The 20,063-nt window shown below is 37.3% G+C and overlaps 1 protein-coding gene across 3 annotated transcripts in view; it reads left to right on the top strand.

Moving 5' to 3' along the window:
* The first annotated feature begins 12,369 nt into the window (after positions 1-12,369).
* Positions 12,370-20,063, top strand: part of LOC115209786 (chromatin complexes subunit BAP18) — a 48,734-nt gene continuing 41,040 nt past the window's right edge. For 2 of the 3 annotated variants that reach the window (XM_029778312.2, XM_036501614.1), the window contains exon 1: positions 12,370-12,591. In XM_029778312.2, the coding sequence (XP_029634172.1) occupies positions 12,574-12,591 (18 nt within the window). In that variant the 5' untranslated portion in view covers positions 12,370-12,573. The remainder of the gene's footprint in view (positions 12,592-20,063) is intronic. The other variant, XM_029778313.2, reaches the window with a different exon arrangement.

The raw sequence follows: 20,063 nt of genomic DNA, 5'->3' as shown, positions 1-20,063 counted from the left end.
AGAAGATTCTAGAAAGTTCAAGAGTTCAAAAAAGGTTGGAAGGGGAGAGTTCTAAGAATAGGAAGGTGACAGGGTGCAAGTCGTATGTATGGTGATGTGTTGTTGTTTGCTTTTGCTAATGAGATTGAGTGCCTATGTGTGTGTATGTATATAACTGCATTCGTGTCTATGTGTATGTATGTGTGTGCGTGATTGTGTGTGTGGGGGGATAAATGCCAAATACAACTAGTGGTGAAGTGACAGGTTTGTGTCTGTGTGTTTGATTGTGCTTATGATAGAGAGAGGGAGAGAGAGAGAGGGGGAGAGGTAGAGAGACAAAGGTAAAACATGCCCCAACGAATTTGGTAGTAGTCCTTCAAGAAACGGAGTATAAAAATTTGTCTATGGTGGTGTTGTAGAAGTGGAACCAAATTATTAAATTCAAGGAGGTTATCTATATTAATCATCATTCATATGAGTGGAAGGTGTGTTTCTGCCAGTGCAAGCACCTATAGGATTTTTCTACCATTGTGTTTACCAAAGGGAATTTGGCGAAAAGTATATGGAAAAGCTCGGAATTACAGACGCCACAAAATTTTCTGCCCTTATCAAACGGAAAGGATACAGACAATATGGACCATTCCAGCTTGAAAGTTATATTGCTGTCCTTAAGACACCAAACTAATTTACTTAGTCCTGTACTTTGTTGCTTTCTCTTATCTCGGAAAGTTGAATAATGATTGGAAATCCTCTGGGATAATTTAGAAGTAGTCGCCCCAATATAGAATAAGACACTGGTACCAGAAGAAATTTTACACTGGTAAATGGAATTTCTAATTTTGGAATTACTGGACAAAAACTTTAATCTGTTAGGGTTTGCCACCGAGACTAAGACGGAGTTTTTATTGTTATGATTGCTGTTAATATTATTGTTAGCACTGACCACTATACTATTCCTATTATTGTTATTATTATTAATTGTACTATCGCCGGCAATATCCCTGACTATAGAAATGCTGCAGTTGTTATCATCTACTATGTATTGTGAATGGTGGAATGCACATATTCTTTTACTGGTGTTATTATTATTATTATTAATAATAATAATAATAATAATAATAATAATAATAATAATAATAATAATAATAGCCTTTTGTAACTTAATACAATGAACTCTGGACTTTGTATATGTACACTTTCATGTGGATGTGTGTATGTATGTATATTCTAATATATTGATTTGACTAACTGTAACCTTATATGTATGTATATTATTATGTATATACTTATATATATGTAGGTGCATGTGTATATACACTTATGTGTATGTGTATATTATGTATATGTACTTATTCTTGTATATGTGTACCTTCTCTAATATTCATATTTGAACTGTACTTTATAATCTCAGAAGAGGCCTTGGGATATATATGTAAGTATCTCATTTATAACCACATATTACCTTAACACACCTGGCTAATATGAGCATAATGAGATAGTCCTATCTACATGGCCGAAACAGCTGTAAGATATAGTTTATATTTATATTTATTTATACGTATGGTACTTATGGTATCATATTACTCATTGATGTGTACTGTTTTGTTCTGTATTATTGTGTTTGATCTTGATGTTCCAATGTAGTTGGTTAATAAATTATGTGAATGGGTATTATCTTGTAGTTGATGATTGATTAAAGTGTATTCCTCTATTTTCTTATTTTGTATTATGAATTTGAGGTAAAACATTTTACCTTCGCCTATATAATACAATAAATGAATTAATTGCATCGCAATTCTTAGCATTTATGTATTAGCATAAATTTATACATATATATATATATATTTATATATATATATATATATATATTTATATATATATATATATATATATATATATATTATATATATATATGTATATACATATATGTATATATATATATATATATATATATATATATACATATACATATATATATATATATATATATATATATATATATACACACATATATGATATTTACCACGTGAACTATGATGAAAAATATGAGGATGATATAGTATATAATTTTTTTTGTGCAGCAGCTCCTTGAGACATGTAATTTATTTTAAGGGTTACTGAAGGGTAAAAAGGCTGAGAAACACTTGTATATACTTATTGAAGTGACTGACATTCACTGACCTCGTAAGGAGAAAAACATGTACTGCGGGCTTCTTTCAGTTTCTGTCTACCAAATCCACTCACAAGGCATTGCCCTAGCTGTGGATAAAGTAGAAAAACACTTGCCCAAGGTACCACACACACACACATATATATATGTATATCTATATGTAAATATATATATGTATGTATATATATATATACTAGCAGAATTGCCCGACGATGCTCGGGGCTGAATTGCTTGAAAGTACTGTTAATGATTGCACTGAATTATGATGATTATTCAGGCAAATATTGATATAAGTTTACGGTGGGAGATAAGGACTTAACGATCAAACGTGTGCCATTGCATTGTTTTGGGGGAACCAAATTTCTGATGAGCATTATAGGGGCACCAACTTTAAGTTTGAGAAAGTGTGGTGGTAGTCCGGTGGGCTCAAAGGAATTGAATACCTCTATTGGATAGTTGATGACGTCCTCTGGGTCAGGAGTTGTATCGATAGACCTATATACATAGACATCCCCTGGAATCATTAATATGGTGAACAGTTTTATTCCTCGGGGCCAGAATAGCCCTTTGGCCAATCCAATCCATATTCTGATAATTAGCTTGTAGATCTGGGAACACTGCATCTCTGAGATCATAAGGCGTTTTAACAATGGTACAAATGGAATCGATGGCAATATTACCATTTTCATCCCCTGGTATTTTGCCTTCGCCAAGTGCAAGGAGGGTGTGTGAAAATGCTGCTGATGTGATATTACGTCGCATATGAGCACACATATTGGTGTGAAGTTTGAGAGTCTTCACCAGTGGCCACAATGTGGATGACTTAAGACACGCACTTACTGCATCAGTTCTAGTCCCTTTGGGAATAACGGGAAGTGTTTGTCGGAAGTTCCCTGAAAGAAGAAGTGTTATGCCTCCCATGGGAGCTGAAGAGTGTTTGATGTCTCTGAGAGATCTATCTAGTGCCTCAAGAGCACCTCTGTGGGCCATCGTGCATTCATCCCAAACAATAAGCTTGCATCGTCTGAAGACTTCTGCCTGATCGGAGCTGTTACTGATGTTGCAAGTTGGTGCCTCAGTCTTCGCTAAGTCAAGCGGAAGCTTGAAAGTGGAGTGAGCTGTCCTGCCGCCTGGCAACAAAGTAGCCGCAATTCCAGATAATGCCACAGCTAGGGCAATGCCTTGTGTTCGCCTAATCTCAGCCAATATTAATTTGTTGAGAAAAGTTTTCCCAGTACCCCCAGGAGCGTCCAGGAAAAAAATTCCCCTAGCTTTGTCCCGGACTAAATTAACAACGGAGTTGTAAGCGAACTTCTGTTCTGGAAGGAGCTTTGGCTCATTGTCGGCTATGTACTCGGCAAGCTTGTCAACATTAAAACATGTCTCACGCAGCAAATGTGAAGACAGAGTGTTTGTGCCTTCCCGGTTTGTTGAAGGTAGGCCATAGACCGGCAAGGCACTACCACCCATATCAAGTACAGTATCTTCGAACGTAGTTTGTTACCACACAGCCACACCTGCCCCTATGTATGTGTGTGTGTGTACGTGTGTGCGTATGGGTAGATATATTATGCATGTATATATGTGTATATATATATATATGTGTACATATTACATGTACATCTATATATATATACATCTACACATAAAATACAAAATAGAAAGTTATATCTTGATATCGCTAGTGATAACAATACTCAAAATATATAACAGACTGGAATTGTAGGCCAGTCTCTTGCAATTTCGATCAATTGGATCTTGTATAGAAGTGTACGGCTGCAGCGAAATTCATTTTTGGACTTTCTTCTATCGAAGGCATTTTAACAAAAATGCTTCCGTAAAGACGGTGAAAATATTGTCAATTTCCCCAAACAGGGACACAATTCAATTTTAAAACAATAACCAAAGCCCCTTCTCCGAAAGGGGGAGGGTTACGGTTTACAATTATTTAACAAATGCAACACAACAACGTTTCCCTGACGAGGAACCAACAAACGTGATTACAATAGTCAAACAGTAATAATAATAACAAACCTTTTTAATGTATCCCCATTTATGTGAAACCACTTATTCAAGTTCAAGTCATTGATGCAATTTTATACGAATTGCTAATACACACACACACACACAATAAGGGTGAAATATTGAATATTAATTTGATTAATATGAATTGAAAACCAGTGGTGTAGCATATAAGACAATAGCGGATCTTCCTCTAGCAAAAAGGATGACCAGTATTAATTGCTCATCCCTTTTATATAAATACTTTCACTTTAATTGCTGCACACTTGCAAAGAGAAAGGAGGAGAAAGTGTAGTGGTAATGGTAGGAGTGAAGCACTTGAAATGAAAGAGGGAAATCGTAAAATATTGAGTTTTCTCGAATTTTTGCTTAATTGGGGGTGAAATTGAAAAAACTTTACATGCCATGACCCAATGGAATCTACTTGGAAAAATGATAGGTAAATTCCAATTGAAGAAATTCTATATTGTACAATTGTATAAAAAACGAACGGTTTGGGAGGCAGAGAAAATCTGCCGTTTATCATAAGAGATAAGATATATATATATATATATATATATATATATAGGAGTGTGAGTATGTGGACATCTTATAATAATGCTGCTTGTCATTACAATACTTAGCCTGTTGGCAACGTTTTCATATGATTAGAGAGAAAGAGGGAGTGGGGAAAGATGGAGAGAGAAGCGTCCATCACATGTGACCAGGGAAACGTAAAATTTATTACATGGTTAAAAAAGTTAGTTGAAGGTAGTGATATAGAGGAGAGTTAGAATATAATTTTAGCAGAGGGGTGATGTTCTGATGGTGAGATTAAAGAAAGGAAGAGAGAGAGAGAATGACATGATGGTAGTGGTGGTTTCGGTGGCGATGCATAGTGATGCATGCGTATCCCAAGCTTGCCCGTGACTTTAAAAAGAAACCAGTTTCCAGTTCACCTGTCATATGCAATGACTAGAAATAAATCGCAAGTGCAGACATTTGATAAAGTAGAGCTTTTCTTCACTAGTCTACAGTGGGTTGCAGACAACATCAACTCAACTATTAAAATTTAAATGCGTTGGCGTTAGGAAGGGCATCCAGCCGTAGAAACACTGCCAGATCTGACTGGGCCTGACGAAGCCTTCCAGCTTCACAGACCCCAGTTGACCCGTCCAACCCATGCTAGCATGGAAAGCGGACGCTAAACGATGATGATGATGATGATGATGAATATGTATCAAATATTTGTAAATATTAAACAGGACTGATACACATTTCATCCGCAAGCACATGTATATATACTTCTACACATGCATACATTCATTCATACATACATACATTCATGCATATGTGTATGCATACATACATGATGACCGTCCATTCATGACTGAGGAAGGTCATTGCTGACCTTTAGGAACACTGTGCGCTCTAGGACTAATATTTTGCATTTGCGGTTCCGTTGGTCGCTAATGAGCCCTGCTCTTGACAAGCATACATGACTGCAAACATTTACAAACCAAGCTTTCCCCATTCACTGCACTAGCAGTGTGCTTTCAAGCAGCATGTTTAAATTCTTCATGCAGAATATGTACTCTCACAAAGGTGTTGACCCCTTCCTTAACCTGCTTCCTCCATCTGTGGTGATGACAGGCATTGCTCTCCCAGTCAGTCTCCTGCCTATCACATGCCTTTAATGAGGACTTGACAGAGTCCTTAAATCGCATCTTTGGTTTCTGACGGGGCCTCTTTCCATTCACAAGTTCCCCTTATAGCATCTGTTAAGGGATCCTACTATCCTTCACTAATAAGGTATCTAGTCCAATGTAACTAGTGCTTGTGCACCATCGCTTCAATACTCAAGATATCAGCTTTCCTCAGGACCTATGTGTCTGGAGTTTTTAAGGTCTAGCCAACATTCAGAATGTGTCTCAGACATCTCTGATGAAAGCTTTCAAAGACCCTTACATGATGTTTGTAAAGGGTTCATGTCTCACATGAATAAAGGAGCGATGTCAGTATACATGCACGGTACACAGCAATTTTTGTTTGCCTTGTGATGCCATGCTGGGACTAGACATGAGACTGAAGAGACCGGAAGGAATCAGTTGCTCTCTGCAGCTTGAAAGATATTTCATTACCCAAGGAGTAAAAACGGTTGAGTGTGCTGCTCAGGTCGACAAACTTGTCTACCGCTTTCAGAATTGTTCCTTCAACCAAGATAGCTGGTTCCACATATGGGTTTCCTGGTGCAGGCTGGAACATTACAACAGTCTTGTCCAGGCTAACGCTGAGTCCAAATGCCTTAGAAAAACCAAAAAACAACAGAAATACAATTCATAAGTATCTGCATGTCATCCACTGTATGAGTGACTAAGTCATCTGCATAAAGGAGGTCAAGAATAAGAGACTGGAAAACTTTCGAATTGGCAGCAAATCGGTGTAGATTAAAGAGGTGGCCATTTAATCGATATCTGACATATACCCAGAGAGCTAACTTTAGCAAAAGTACAAGTGAAAGTAGCAGCAAATTACAAAGAAAAGAGAGTTAGGGCAAAGATGTCATCCTGCTTGACACCATTCTCTACAGGAATGGGTCCCGCCATGCCACCACCAACATCGATCCAAGTCTCCATCCCATCATGAAATGATTTAATTATAGATACACTGTGATCTGGACGTCCAAGTTTGCTGAGTATTTTCCATAGCAAGGCCCTATTAACTATATCAAAGACCTTGGTTAAATCAATGACTACCTGGACAAGATCCATATTCTGCTCATAGAACTTCTACATCTGTCTTGCTGTGAAAATCATTTCACAGCAAGACACATTGAGATTCAGATAGGACATCATTTATGAGAGACCCATTCAGGCAGGTAAGAACATTTGCCAGAACCTTGCCAGCAGCTGATAGTAGAGCAATACCTCTGTAGTTACCACACATTACTCTGGCTCCATTTCCTTTAAAGAGAGAAAGAATAATTGCATCCTTCCAGTCCTTAGGTATTGTGCCATCCCTCCAGACAACACTAATAAGCTCATGCAAATCGCAAGATCTCAGCACAAATTCCATCCCATCCAGATGCCCTACAAAGATTACCTCATCTATCAGAAGCATGGAATTTAAGGAGCCAATGATAGGTTTTTGTTGCATAGTATCAATCACTGCTTCATCCACAACTGATTCAAGGTTCAGGAGTTCAGAGAAGTGTTTAATCCAGCGACCTGTGATTTCTGTTGATTTGGTAAATACAGTAGAAGACACCTTCCCAACAAGTGTTCTGCATCTTCCTGAGAGATCACTGCAGTAGTTATTTTACACTGCTATAGTGGGCAAGTGCTAGATTTCGCTGCACAACTGAAAGTCCTCTCTGCAGCAATACATTGTGATGCTGTGTTGAGGAAAGAGCTTCAGACTCGTTTGTCCAGTATTCAGACTTGCTTGTCTAGTATGGGAAAATTTTCAAGACCAGGTTTTTCAATGTACTGGGACGCAGAGACTGTTTTGATGAAAATGATGCTGAAGTTCAGTGATTATTGGTTGTAAAGCACCATGGCCCACAACGTACTGATGCACAGAGGACTTTCAGCTGTGCAGCGAAATCTAGCACTTGTTCACTGCAGCAGTGCAAAATCACTACTGCAGCAATTACGTACATACATATTCATACACACACATATATATTATATTATACCTTATTATATATATTATACCTTTACAAGAATAGTGTTGAGAGTGACTTTCAAGTTTTGGCCTGTTTAGCCTTCATCAGAATGTGGTAAATTTGAGTTCACCTTGGTTTTATATAGTCTCTGGTAAGTTTTTAAAAGAATCAGAGATAAATTCTCACCAACATTGAAATGCAAACTCCTCCAACAAAATTAAATGCTATATTTTCCAGTTTGACATTAGAGACTATTACACGTCAATGACATAAATAATACTTATGGCTGCTTTGAACATGGCAATAATAAACCTTCCGTAAATGATACTGAAACAGCAACAATAGGAAATCCTTCCTTTTGCACCACAATACTTTCTGGATTAAGAAAAACACAAAAGAACCATTCAATATAAGCATGGAATCAAAGGACTCAGCAGAGCTAAGTGACATCATTGGCCTTTACATATTAGAAAACTTACACAACAAATTTCCTTCTCAAGTGGTCTCTACTGGGTCACCGGTCTACTCCTCTCAGAAAATTATTACCCATAAAGACCGATGAATTTGGAAAAGGACTACACCACACCTTTAAAAATTTAGGCTTCTCCATTATAGTAGTAACACATCTAAAATTAACAACTTTTTTGTTGTTACTCTCGGCTTAAAATCTAGTATTTATAAAACTTGCAGGAAAGATAAGAAAAAATATCTAGTATACACATAGGCAATCTAACCATCCAAAAAGTATAATTAAAAAACTTAGTGGGAAACATATCTCTAACACTTTCTTTTTTATCTTTCAACTAAAAATACTCAACAAAATAGCAATGTCATATAACAAAGCCCTCAATATCAGCGGTTAGAAGGAAAAAGTGCAATACATAAACAACACACTACCCATAGATAAAAAATATAAAAGTAGAAAAAGGAAAATTATTTGGTTCATTCCCCACTTCAGCATAGAAGTCTCCAAATCAACTGCCAAGTTATTATTCAGAATACTCCAAAAACACTTCCATCCCATAGTCATTCGTGAGCAGTTCTAGCCTTCATCTCTAATTCAGTTCTCAACCAAACTGAATGTGATTTTTCAACAATGGTGGTCCAGTATTAAGCTACATTTGGAAATAAAATAATTGAAATTTAGTTCATTAGCAAAAAAAAAGTTAGGTAAAAAAATGGGAGATTAAGGAGAAAATTGACTTTGAATCAAAATATCTGTTATTTTAAAAGAAAAGTATAAATTAATTGGGTTTAAAAAATGTGCTCAGTGAGAATACTCTTTTGGCGAAAACCCAGTTAAAATATATTTGTTATGAAAAAAGTAGTTTGGATTTCAATGACAAATAAAATGGTTAGCAACCACCAAAATTGACTTTGAATCAAAATACCTCAGCTATTGGAAAAGAAAACTATACAATAGTTATAGTCAAATGAAAAAGCTCTTTCAGAAGAATCTTATGGTGAAAATCTCGTCAAAAAATATTTGCTACAAAAAAATTGGTGTGGCTTTAAGTGATGAAAAAAAAAGGTTATAACTTTAACAAATCAAAACATTTTTATCATTTTAAGATACTTGGCATTATAAAAGAGAGTGCCTATGGTACAATGAGATACATGGTTTGATTCTCCATAGTGGTATACTGCCCATTTTTGTTCCTGTTTGAATTTAAAAGATTTCTGTCTTCTTTTTAGTATTACTATAATGAAAAATATAAAAGTAAATATAATTAATTAAAATAATAAGTGTTGCCTGGGGGAAAAAAGGTGGGCTAGAATGAAAAATGCGGGTGTAGAATACTAGAATATTTTCAAGTATTGAACCTGGAAAAGTACAGGACATGGAGGAAAAACACTTAAGCAATTTATTTTCAGTTTTAGTGAAAGACTAATTTCTGCCAAGTTTACACATTAAAAATTTAATATTACAAATTTAGTGCCTTATATTTTTTAAAAATCATATTGTGGAAATTTAAAAATCCCCAATTTTTTTAAAAGCTAGGGAGTCATTTCTACATTTTGCACTCAATTTGTTTGTTAGCTTTCATTTTTAAAAATATTCTTCTAACTGTAAATAGAAAATACTTTATATGTGGAGGAAGGATAAGTGACCGGAAAGGTGAGGGAATCCCGCAAAAGGCCACATTCTGATACAAATGGAGACACCCATGGTACCACAGCAACTAGAGGTTAAGGGGCTGCATCTGTACAGGTCGGAGACGAAGTTTGGGTGAAGCTCCCAAATGCTCGGTGCACAACACAGTGGGGAAAAGGAACAGTAGCCACAATCAGTACAATGAATAATGTATCAGTGGATGGAATGCCCCATTACATCTTGGATATTCGAAGGGTGATTAGCTCTTTTGATGACAAAGAGAGGCCAGCCCTGAGACTTTATGGAGATTTCAAAGGGAACGTTGCCCCCCGATCAAGTGGATGACCAATTACAAAACAGAATAGTAGGGCAGTGATCAGGGTTGTGTGTGGAGGAAGGATGAGTGACTGGAAAGGTGAGGGAGTGACATCATGAAGGAATGAGAAGAGGGATGATATGACGTCACATTAGGAAGCAACAGGTTGAAGACAGCCTCTCTCTTATGGGGTCTGTGGCTAGGACAAGTCGTGTGCTGGGAGCAGTCGTTGTGTAGTAGTCTTTGCTGGCGAGTGGTTGGGAAAGCTTACATGTGATTACAACTTTGAGGTCTGACTGATTTTCCCATGATCCGACACTTGGAGGGATTGTCACCGATTCCAGCTCAAGATAGAAGCAAGTTTATTTTGCGTATTACAACAACATAATGTGATAATGTACAGTATTATATATCCATTACAGTCAATCTTACCAATCAGTTTCACACTAAGTATTCAACAGAGTATTAAGTAACAATCCAATTATGTAACTCTGCACTCATCAGAGTTAGCCATTATGGAATAAAATATGGCGACTGCTCTCTATTGCTGTAGGTGAATAGATACATCTGGTTCGTGGTTGCTGATGAAATGAAATGAGAAAGGAGTTCAGTTAAGTACCAAAACATCGCCACTGGTTATGCTGTAAGTCGGTAAGAGTTTTCTGGAAAAGTTTGTAGGAAATGTGTGTCTCCTTAAGGTTTATGTTTGTGTGGAAATGGAATGTGTGTAGTAATACTGAATGTATAACCTTTGCAATGGGTGTGAGCATACACATCTGTTTGTTTGTATGCTTTCTTTCTTTTATGTAGTGGATAAATTTGTGGAGTCTTGATACATGCATATGGTGTGTGTGTAGAGGTACAATATGTGTGGGAGTTTATATTGGGGTGGGTGTGGAAAAAAGTCTGTTGGGTAGGTGTCTGGCGATATTGCTGCAGCTGTTGTCATTGTAGTGGTCATCCCTGCCTGTGGCGTTGGCACTACTGTTGCCAATGGTGATGTGAGTGCCATCATTGGTGATATTGGTGACCTCGCTGGTGTGTGCCTGGTCATCATCTCCGGCCATTCTGCTGGTGCTGGTGTCGTTGGCGTCAGTGCAGTGTTTCTGCTGCTTCTGATACCGTCGATGATGTTGGATGATCTGTTGCTGCAATTACTATGGTTGTTAGGTCTGGGTATCACCACACGCTCATAGATGACTCCCTCTGCCTCGCATTGACCGACCAATGCTTTGAGAGTGGATTTGTATATCTGTATGTGTGTCTTTGTGTCTGTGTTTTCGCCCTCATCATTGCCTGACAACTGATGCTGGTGTATTTACGTCCCCACAACTTTGCAGTTCAGAAAAAGCGACCGATAGTACTACGCTTAAAATAAGTCCTGGGGTTGACTTGTTCGACTAAAACCCTTCAAGGCGGTGCTCCAGCATGGCTGCAGTCAAATGACTGAAACAAGAAAAAGAATAAAGAAAAACCAATTATTTCTCCATAAATAAAGTTCGTTTATTTCCTCGCTTAAGGCAGGTCCTTAAGCGAGGAAATAAACGGCGAGCTGGCAGAGTGGTTAGCACGCCGGGCGAAATGCTTAGCGGTATTTCGTCTGCCGTTACGTTCTGAGTTCAAATTCCGCCGAGGTCGACTTTACCTTTCATCCTTTCGGGGTCGATAAATTAAGTACCAGTTACGCACTGGGATCGATTTAATCGACTTAATCCGTGTGTCTGTCCTTGTTTGTCGTCTCTGCGTTTAGCCCCTTATGGGTAGTAAAGAAATAGGTACTTGTTCTTTGTGGGTTTTTTTTTAGACGTTATCGTATTGTTTAAGAAAGATTTGGCTGCTATTTCCAGTAGGTCGAGAGTCTACGTAAAAGTTTCGTCTTCAATGTCTTGCTATCTCCATGGAAACTGTTGCAACTTCCTGTATGTCAGCAAAAGAGTCTTTCAATTAGCTAAATTTACATTATTTTAGGCGATCTTACGGTATACCGTAAGATCGCCTTATTTAAATGCTTGTGATATTTTTATTATTAATTTCTTTAAAAAAACAAAATGAATTGGATGTATTTTTCGTCAGCAGCACGCAAAACTACATCAGTGTAAAAATAATTTTTAAAAAATCTCCATATATGTGTGTGTGTGTAAAATTTAAAAATTTAATTTGTTTAGTGTATAATTAATTACGAAATAATACAATTCTAAATCCTCATTTATTTATATTTAAAAAATGTATTATGAAGCGGATGAAGAACAAACAGACCTAAAGGCAACTGGCGGCCTTTGGGTTTGAGAGTATTAATCTCAACACCGATCGTCTTTATTTTTGAATCAACTTTATGTAAACATACAATGAGTTCTGCAAGTAAGGTAAGAGAATTTATGAATTAAATCCGAATATATGTAATTCTTTTATGTTAGTTCCACTCTTGAAAAAAATTATATAATTAAGGGTGATTTGCTATTGATCAAATCGATCAAATCAGCCTTAATTAAATAATTTTTAATTGGTCTTGTACGATAAATATTCCTCACTCGTCGCTTTCAAATAAATACTTTGAAATGTTGCATTTGAGAAACTCCACTTTCTTTCCTCTTCCCGACAATATTTAGACAACAGAAATTTATTTAAAATGCTAATTCGGTCACGAGAAAAAATACATGCCTGGTTTTATTTATATTTTAAGGTCATGCTTTGATTATATATATTTTTTGTTGGAGTTTTTCAAGAAATTAAAAATCATTTCTATATTTATATTTTAGGCTGTTCTCTTTATAAAGACATCACAAAACATGCTACAAAATCCCGCCTTTTACAATGCTCACGTTTTCGACTAATTTGTAACACTGTCTATATATTTTTCCTTGTATTCCTTCACTTCTACTTGCATATTGCTAAATATTAACATGCAAATATTATGTCGGACTAATTAAGATTTGTTTTAGAAAATATTTAAAAACCTTAATTGTCGCCTAATTGCATTTTGGCTCCCGTCAGCAGTTATCTCCCCTGATCCCAATTAAGGTAACCGACGTCGCATTAGGAAAACTAATCTGCGGTACTAGTAGCGTAGACTGGACCCGGTTTGCGCAGACGCGCGTACGTGCCGGCCAGACGTAGGCAGTCGGGGACGTGCGATACAAGTATATATCGTGCATGCGCCAGTCAGCTCGTAGGATGCTACTAGTACCCTAATCTGCTAGCTATTCCGTTAGACTAAGATGTAGTTGTTACTTGACATCTAATTTTGCTGCCTGGTATGTTTCCTGTTGTATAGTGTCGGTGATCTTTGATAAGACCCCATACCATATCCTTTGTCTGATTAACCCCATATTTCTGTTGAAATACACTTCAACAAAGTTATCGTTATGGAGCTGATGTTTGGAACGGACTTTTGATCGAAGGCTTTAAAATAATAATGAGCTTATCATATACAGTTAATTTTGAAACGAAACCAAGGGTGATATAAAGATGTTTAAAACTCTGCTCATTCCCATAGGCAGCGCTTTATCGTGGTTTGCAATTTGGTTCCTCCGCTATCATTGTTTCTAGTGGTAGCCACAAAGAGGACCTACGAAGTGATCCAGTTAGCTAGTAATAACAACCTGATTTCCCTTAAAAGACTCTTTATTCTCTCACTCACGTATATATATACACACACACACATACATACATACATACATCAAAATAAGCAACAAGGATATCCAGAGGTAATGCAGTACGATCGTTTCACGCAACTCCATTTTATTGAACATGCAACTAATACATCAATTTAAATGCAGAGCAATCCTCAGCTGCACAAAGACGTAGAATTTAATTAAAATAAAACAGATGGACACATTAGTATAATTTTGCCTAAAATCTCCAAGAAATTGCCCTTCCTTCCATTTAGATGCTACTAAGTTATCAGGAAGAAAGACTTGTTACAGATTTTGCTTGTCACTTTTATATGGAGCCAGTTTTAATTTATAGACTAGTTCTATCAAATCCTTGTATATCTAAGGCTGAGTCTGTTAGGGGTCGGGCTGAGGGAGTCAACAGAAATCATAGTGGGTATAGTCATAAAAATCAAGATTTATTTGAAGCAATATCGTGGGATTTGGTAATGGAAAACTTAAATCAAGATTTTAGCTGACAATTAAGGGGGCTGCTCACTAGCAGACCATTGATAATGAAACAGGGGAAGTCTTATCATGTAGTACTATAGTTAAATATTATAAGCAATACTGCTATATTGTATAAAGTTAAAGTTTAGGGTTATTCAAAGGATTATTAAGAAGAAGAATTATATCAAAAGGATAAAATGTTTTATGAATACTTTTGAGTGTATACTCTGGTATATACTCTTTTACTTGTTTCAGTCATTTGACTGTGGCCATGCTGGAGCACTACCTTTAGTCGAGCAAATCGACCCCAGGACTCATTCTTTGTAAGTCTAGTACTTATTCTATCGGTCTCTTTTGCCAAACCGCTAAGTTACGGGGATGTAAACACACCAGCATCGGTTGTCAAGCAATGTTGCGTGAAGACAAACACAGACACACAAACATATACATATATACGACAGGCTTTTTTTCAGTTTCCATCTACCAAATCCACTCGCAAGGCTTTGGTCAGCCCAAGGGTATAGTGGAAGACACTTGCCCAAGATGCCATGCATATATATATATATATATATAACTTAAGCATAATATGTTATGCATGTATGTATATTCTTGTAATTGTCAGTTGATGAACCACCTGTTGATCCCCTCCATTTTCTTATTGCTCTATAAATTAATGGTAAAATATCTCTTTACCTTCACCCATTTAGTAATTGGGTATTCTACCAGCGCAGTATATTGGACAGATATTATCCCTTAGTTGGTTGGATTCACAACCTTTAACTTTCTTGGAAATAAATAGTATATATATATATATATAATAATAAATATTAGGGAATAAATCCAAATTTACAGGGAAAAAAATCAGATTTAGGATTAAATCCAATTTTATAGTAAAATATTATAAAATATTATTAGAGACAAAACCACTATTTTGCAAAACAAACAAGGAAAGACTTAATCAATACATAAATTTTAATAATAGTCAAAAAAACCGCCACTACAATCGTTTCTTGTCTTGATCGACAATCTTCAGGTGGACTTCCAATAAGTCAGTTTCAAATTATGAAACTGACTTATTGGAAGTCCACCTGAAGATTGTCGATCAAGACAAGAAACGATTGTAGTGGCGGTTTTTTTGACTATTTATTAAAATTTTATGTATTGATTAAGTCTTTCCTTGTTTGTTTTGCAAAATAGTGGTTTTGTCTCTAATAATATTTTATATATATATATATATATATTTACAAGTAATAAGAGAGATACCACATGTGGTCACTCTAACGCTAGAAATAGATCCACAAAGGGAATCCACCACTAAAGAATTGTTCTCAAGCATTAATTCAACACGCCAGGAATGTAAGCGGGCATTCTTGGCATGTTGAATTAATGCTTGAGAATAATTCTTTAGTGGTGGATTCCCTTTGCGGATCTATTTCTAGCGTTAGAGTGACTACATGTGGTCTCTCTCTTATTACTTGTATTAATAATTTTTACTGTATCGCAGTTTTTTTCGCTAGGCCACTTGGTGTTGTGGTTGGCGTTAGGAAGGGCATCCAGCCGTAGAAACACTGCCAGATCTGACTGGGCCTGACAAAGCCTTCCAGCTTTACAGACCCCAGTTGAACCGTCCAACCCATGCTAGCATGGAAAGCGGACGCTAAATGATGATGATGATGATGATGAATTAATATTAAATTTTTTTTCACCCTATTGTGATTTATATATACACCAGAGTAAGCACATAAATGTGAAACAAGGTGAGGAAAATAGTACTCGAATACCGGAGGTAGAGTAATATGCTTTATTATTAAAGCTGCAAAAACATCACAAAATATCACAAAAACTGCTACTCAAAGTTTCATGTTCCCATTCGTGTGTGTGTGTGTGTATAATATATATATATACGCACGGGCTGGCAGAAACGTTAGCGCGCCGGGCGAAATGCTTTGCGGTTTTTCGTCTGTCGTTACGTTCATCATCATCATCATCATCGTTTAACGTCCGTTCTCCATGCTAGCATGGGTTGGACGGTTCAACCGGGGTCTGGGAAGCCAGGAGGCTGCACCAGGCTCCAGTCTTATCTGGCAATGTTTCTACAGCTGGATGCCCTTCAAATTCCGCTGAGGTCGACTCTACCTTTCATCCTTTCGGGGTCGATAAATAAAGTACCAGTTTCGCACTGGGGTCGATGTAATCGACTTACTCCCTTTGTCTGTCCTTGTTTGTCCCCTCTATGTTTAGCCCCTTGTGGGTAGTAAAGAAATATATATATATATATACGCACACACACATATATTCTACATATCTTAAAACATGCCCTTTGATCCTGACTGGGTCTTGAAAACTCAGTGATAAAAGTAGCATGTTCGTTGTCACACCACTATTAACCAGTCTGTTCTTCGTATTTTAGGGATTTTCTGGATCTAGGAAAAAGTGCAAATAAAAACAGGATTGTGATTTCTCTCTGTAAAATCTAAAAATACATTGAGCAAATGTATGATCGAGGGAGTTTCACCAGTAACCCCTGTCTCTTTCACATAATATATCTAGGGTTACTTTATCTTATATGTTACTAGCAGAGATACCCAGCGTTGCCCGGTTACATTCAATTGAACAATTCGACTTTTCTGTTATATTTTCTGTAATGAACTGGGATATCTATGTTTCGAATTTCATCAAAATTGCAGATGAGGGTTATTTCCCTCTTTACACACCCCAAAAAAATTGTAATCATGCCACATGTATCCCTTACTACTGATTTTTATGCGCATATTCCAAAATTCCAGTTTTATTGAACCTGTTAAAAAGATTTTGCACTTGAAAAATGGAGGTCATGGAGCTCTAAAATGTGAGAGTTAAGACCCCTGTTGGGGGTGGGTGCCTTAATGTCAACCAGAGAAGTGGAATTGTTGAGAATCTGTTTAACTTGGGTCTTATATCTATTGTTTGAATTTCTTTGAAATAGGAAATATATGTTCACTGGGTTTGTAAAAGAGAACAAAGCTACAGGAAACCAAAAGATGAATGATCACAATAAGCAGTCAGCTACCCTACCCTAGTCATTAAGAACTCCCAATGTAGGATTCCTCACCATCCAGGTGACAGGCACAGCCGTAAGATGCATTAAGAATCTATAGCAATTGGAAGGGCATGACCCAACTGAAATAAACGTTAACAACTGTGTGACGTGGGGGCTAAGGAGAAATGAAAGTGTCTCCTCTGGAGTTTGCAAATGACCACTATACTGATACGTAACTGTGCAGAATAAATTTACAATCTATAAGTGTCTTTGAATAACCAGTCACTCATCTGGGAAGGCCTTGAAATCAATGTTACCATCTGGGGACTATGTGTGACCCAGTGATAATAAAAAAGACTGAAAGGAGGTCTGCAATCAAATAACTTTACTCAACACTTTGCAACTGAATCAGTGGAGGCAAAGATGCCTCTCATTTACTTGACAATTTATGCACCACATTGCAGAAATCACAATGTAAGTGTATGTCAAAGCAAACTGTTACACTGTTGTACCATTGAATTAGAAATAATGCCCAACTTTTATGCTCGGGTAACCCTACAGCTTCCAAGAGCACAACTGTATTCGTTTTTGCTTAGATAAAATGACAAAATTGTGGGTGTTAAGTCCCATGGAGGGGTCTTTCTTTTGTAAGAAGATGAAATTTTATAAATATTACTTCATTTGTGTCTAATATCTATGGTTAAAATTTCATCAACAGCAAAAATATATGAATTGTCATGGGGGTTATGGCCCTTATGCATAGAATATAATTTCTAAATTTCATAAAGATCCATTCAGTACTTTTGACCTAGTTTTGGATCATAAAAGAAATTACTAAAATTTGGGAGTTAAGGCTCCCATTAGGGTGTTGTGTGTATATATATATATATATATTATATATATATATATATACATATACATATATATTTAGATAGATAGATAGATATAGATATATACACACACACACACACACACACACACACACATACAAAGATAAATTGATAGATACAACTGAGTGGGCAAACAAAAATACGAGACACAGCCTAGTGCTTTTTTTATGTTGATAAACCTGGTAGTTATTCTATTAGTTTGTTCTTGTGAAACCAGTAAGTTATGTGGATGTAAATAAATGAACAGCAGTTGTGAAGCAGTGATGAGGGAGAAACACAAAGACACACACATAGACTTACATATATATATATACCATTGATTTGTTTCAGTTCCTGTCTACGAAATCTATATATATTGTTGTTGGCATCCTTTTTGTCTCGGGAGACTTTGGAGTTGCGCATAAAATAATCTAGTCCAGCTTTTACATTTCATGTCCTAATAAATCTCCTGCTGTGGCTGTGTAATCCTATCCTGGACAAACACTCCCTCTGGCAGGTGCCGCAAATGTAGCGAAGACTTTGCCTGGCTGGTTGTAATGCCATAGTTTCTTGTCTTTCCATTTCTCCTCTCTCTCTATGTCATCCTTTGTGTTCCCTCTTTTACGGTACGTCGCCAATCTCCACGGTTGCTGGCAACTGCTTCCCACTTGCTAATATTGATGTTGGAGGCCTTCATGTCCCTTTTGCAAACATCCTTGCAACGTAAGAACGGTCTTCCCACAGACCTAGTGCCCCTAGCAAGCTTTCCGTTGAGTATTCTTGGGGATTCTGCCATCTTCCATACGGCTAACATGTCCAAGCCATCTCATATGTCTTTGTGTGAAGAGTGCAAACATGCTTGGTATTCCTGCTTGCTTGAGGACATCTTTGTTGGGGACATGATTCTGCCATTTGATGCGAAGGATTTTCTGGAGGCAGCGCAGGTGAAAGATATTTAGGCGACGCTCTTGGCGTGTGTATAGCGTCCAAGTCTCACTTCCATACAGTAGAGTGCTAAGTGCACATGCCTAGTAAATCTTCATTTTTGTGGTCTTGGTCAGTTTATTGTTGTCCCATGCCCGTTTGGAGAGTTGGGCCATCGCAGCAGCTGCCTTGCCAATGCGTATATTGAGCTCAGCGTCAAGGGATAGGTTGTAGGTGACGGCAGAGCCAAGATAGGTAAACTTCTCCACCTCCTGTAGTCTGTGGTCTCCAATATGTATGTTTGGGATGTCCGATGTAGCCTGACCCATGATGTTGATATTCTTGAAGCTGATAACTAAGCCAAAGTTGCCACATGCTTGCTCAAAACAGTTGAAGAACCTTTGTAGGGCTTCTTCTGTGTGTGATACCAGAGCGGCATCATCAGCAAATAGCTTCTCCTTGATCAGGACGCTTCTGATTTTGGTCTTGGCATGCAGACGCGAGAGATTGAACAGTTTCCCATCACTGCTACTGTGCAGAAACACTCCATCATCTGCTGTCTCAAAGGCATGTGACAGCAGCAGCGAGAAGACGATGCCAAATAATGTAGGAGCAAGGACACAACCTTGCTTTACCCCATTTTTTATTTGGAAGGCGGCTGATGTTGAACCATTGTGCTGTATGGTGCCTTGCATATCATCATGGAAAGATTTGATGATCCTCAGCAGCTTTGGTGGACATCCGATTTTTTAGAGCAGGATGAAGAGGCCTTTTCTACTTACCAAGTCAAAGGCCTTTGTCAGATCAATGAAGGCCATATATAATGGCATTTTCTGCTCTCTGGACTTCTCCTGAAGTTGGCGTATGGAGAATATCATGTCAATAGTTGATTTGCTTCTAAAGCCACACTGCGATTCTGGATA

The sequence above is a fragment of the Octopus sinensis genome, linkage group LG3 (genome assembly GCF_006345805.1).
Source record: "Octopus sinensis linkage group LG3, ASM634580v1, whole genome shotgun sequence".
Lineage (NCBI taxonomy): Eukaryota > Metazoa > Mollusca > Cephalopoda > Octopoda > Octopodidae > Octopus > Octopus sinensis.
This window is presented reverse-complemented; position numbering and strand designations above follow the sequence as displayed.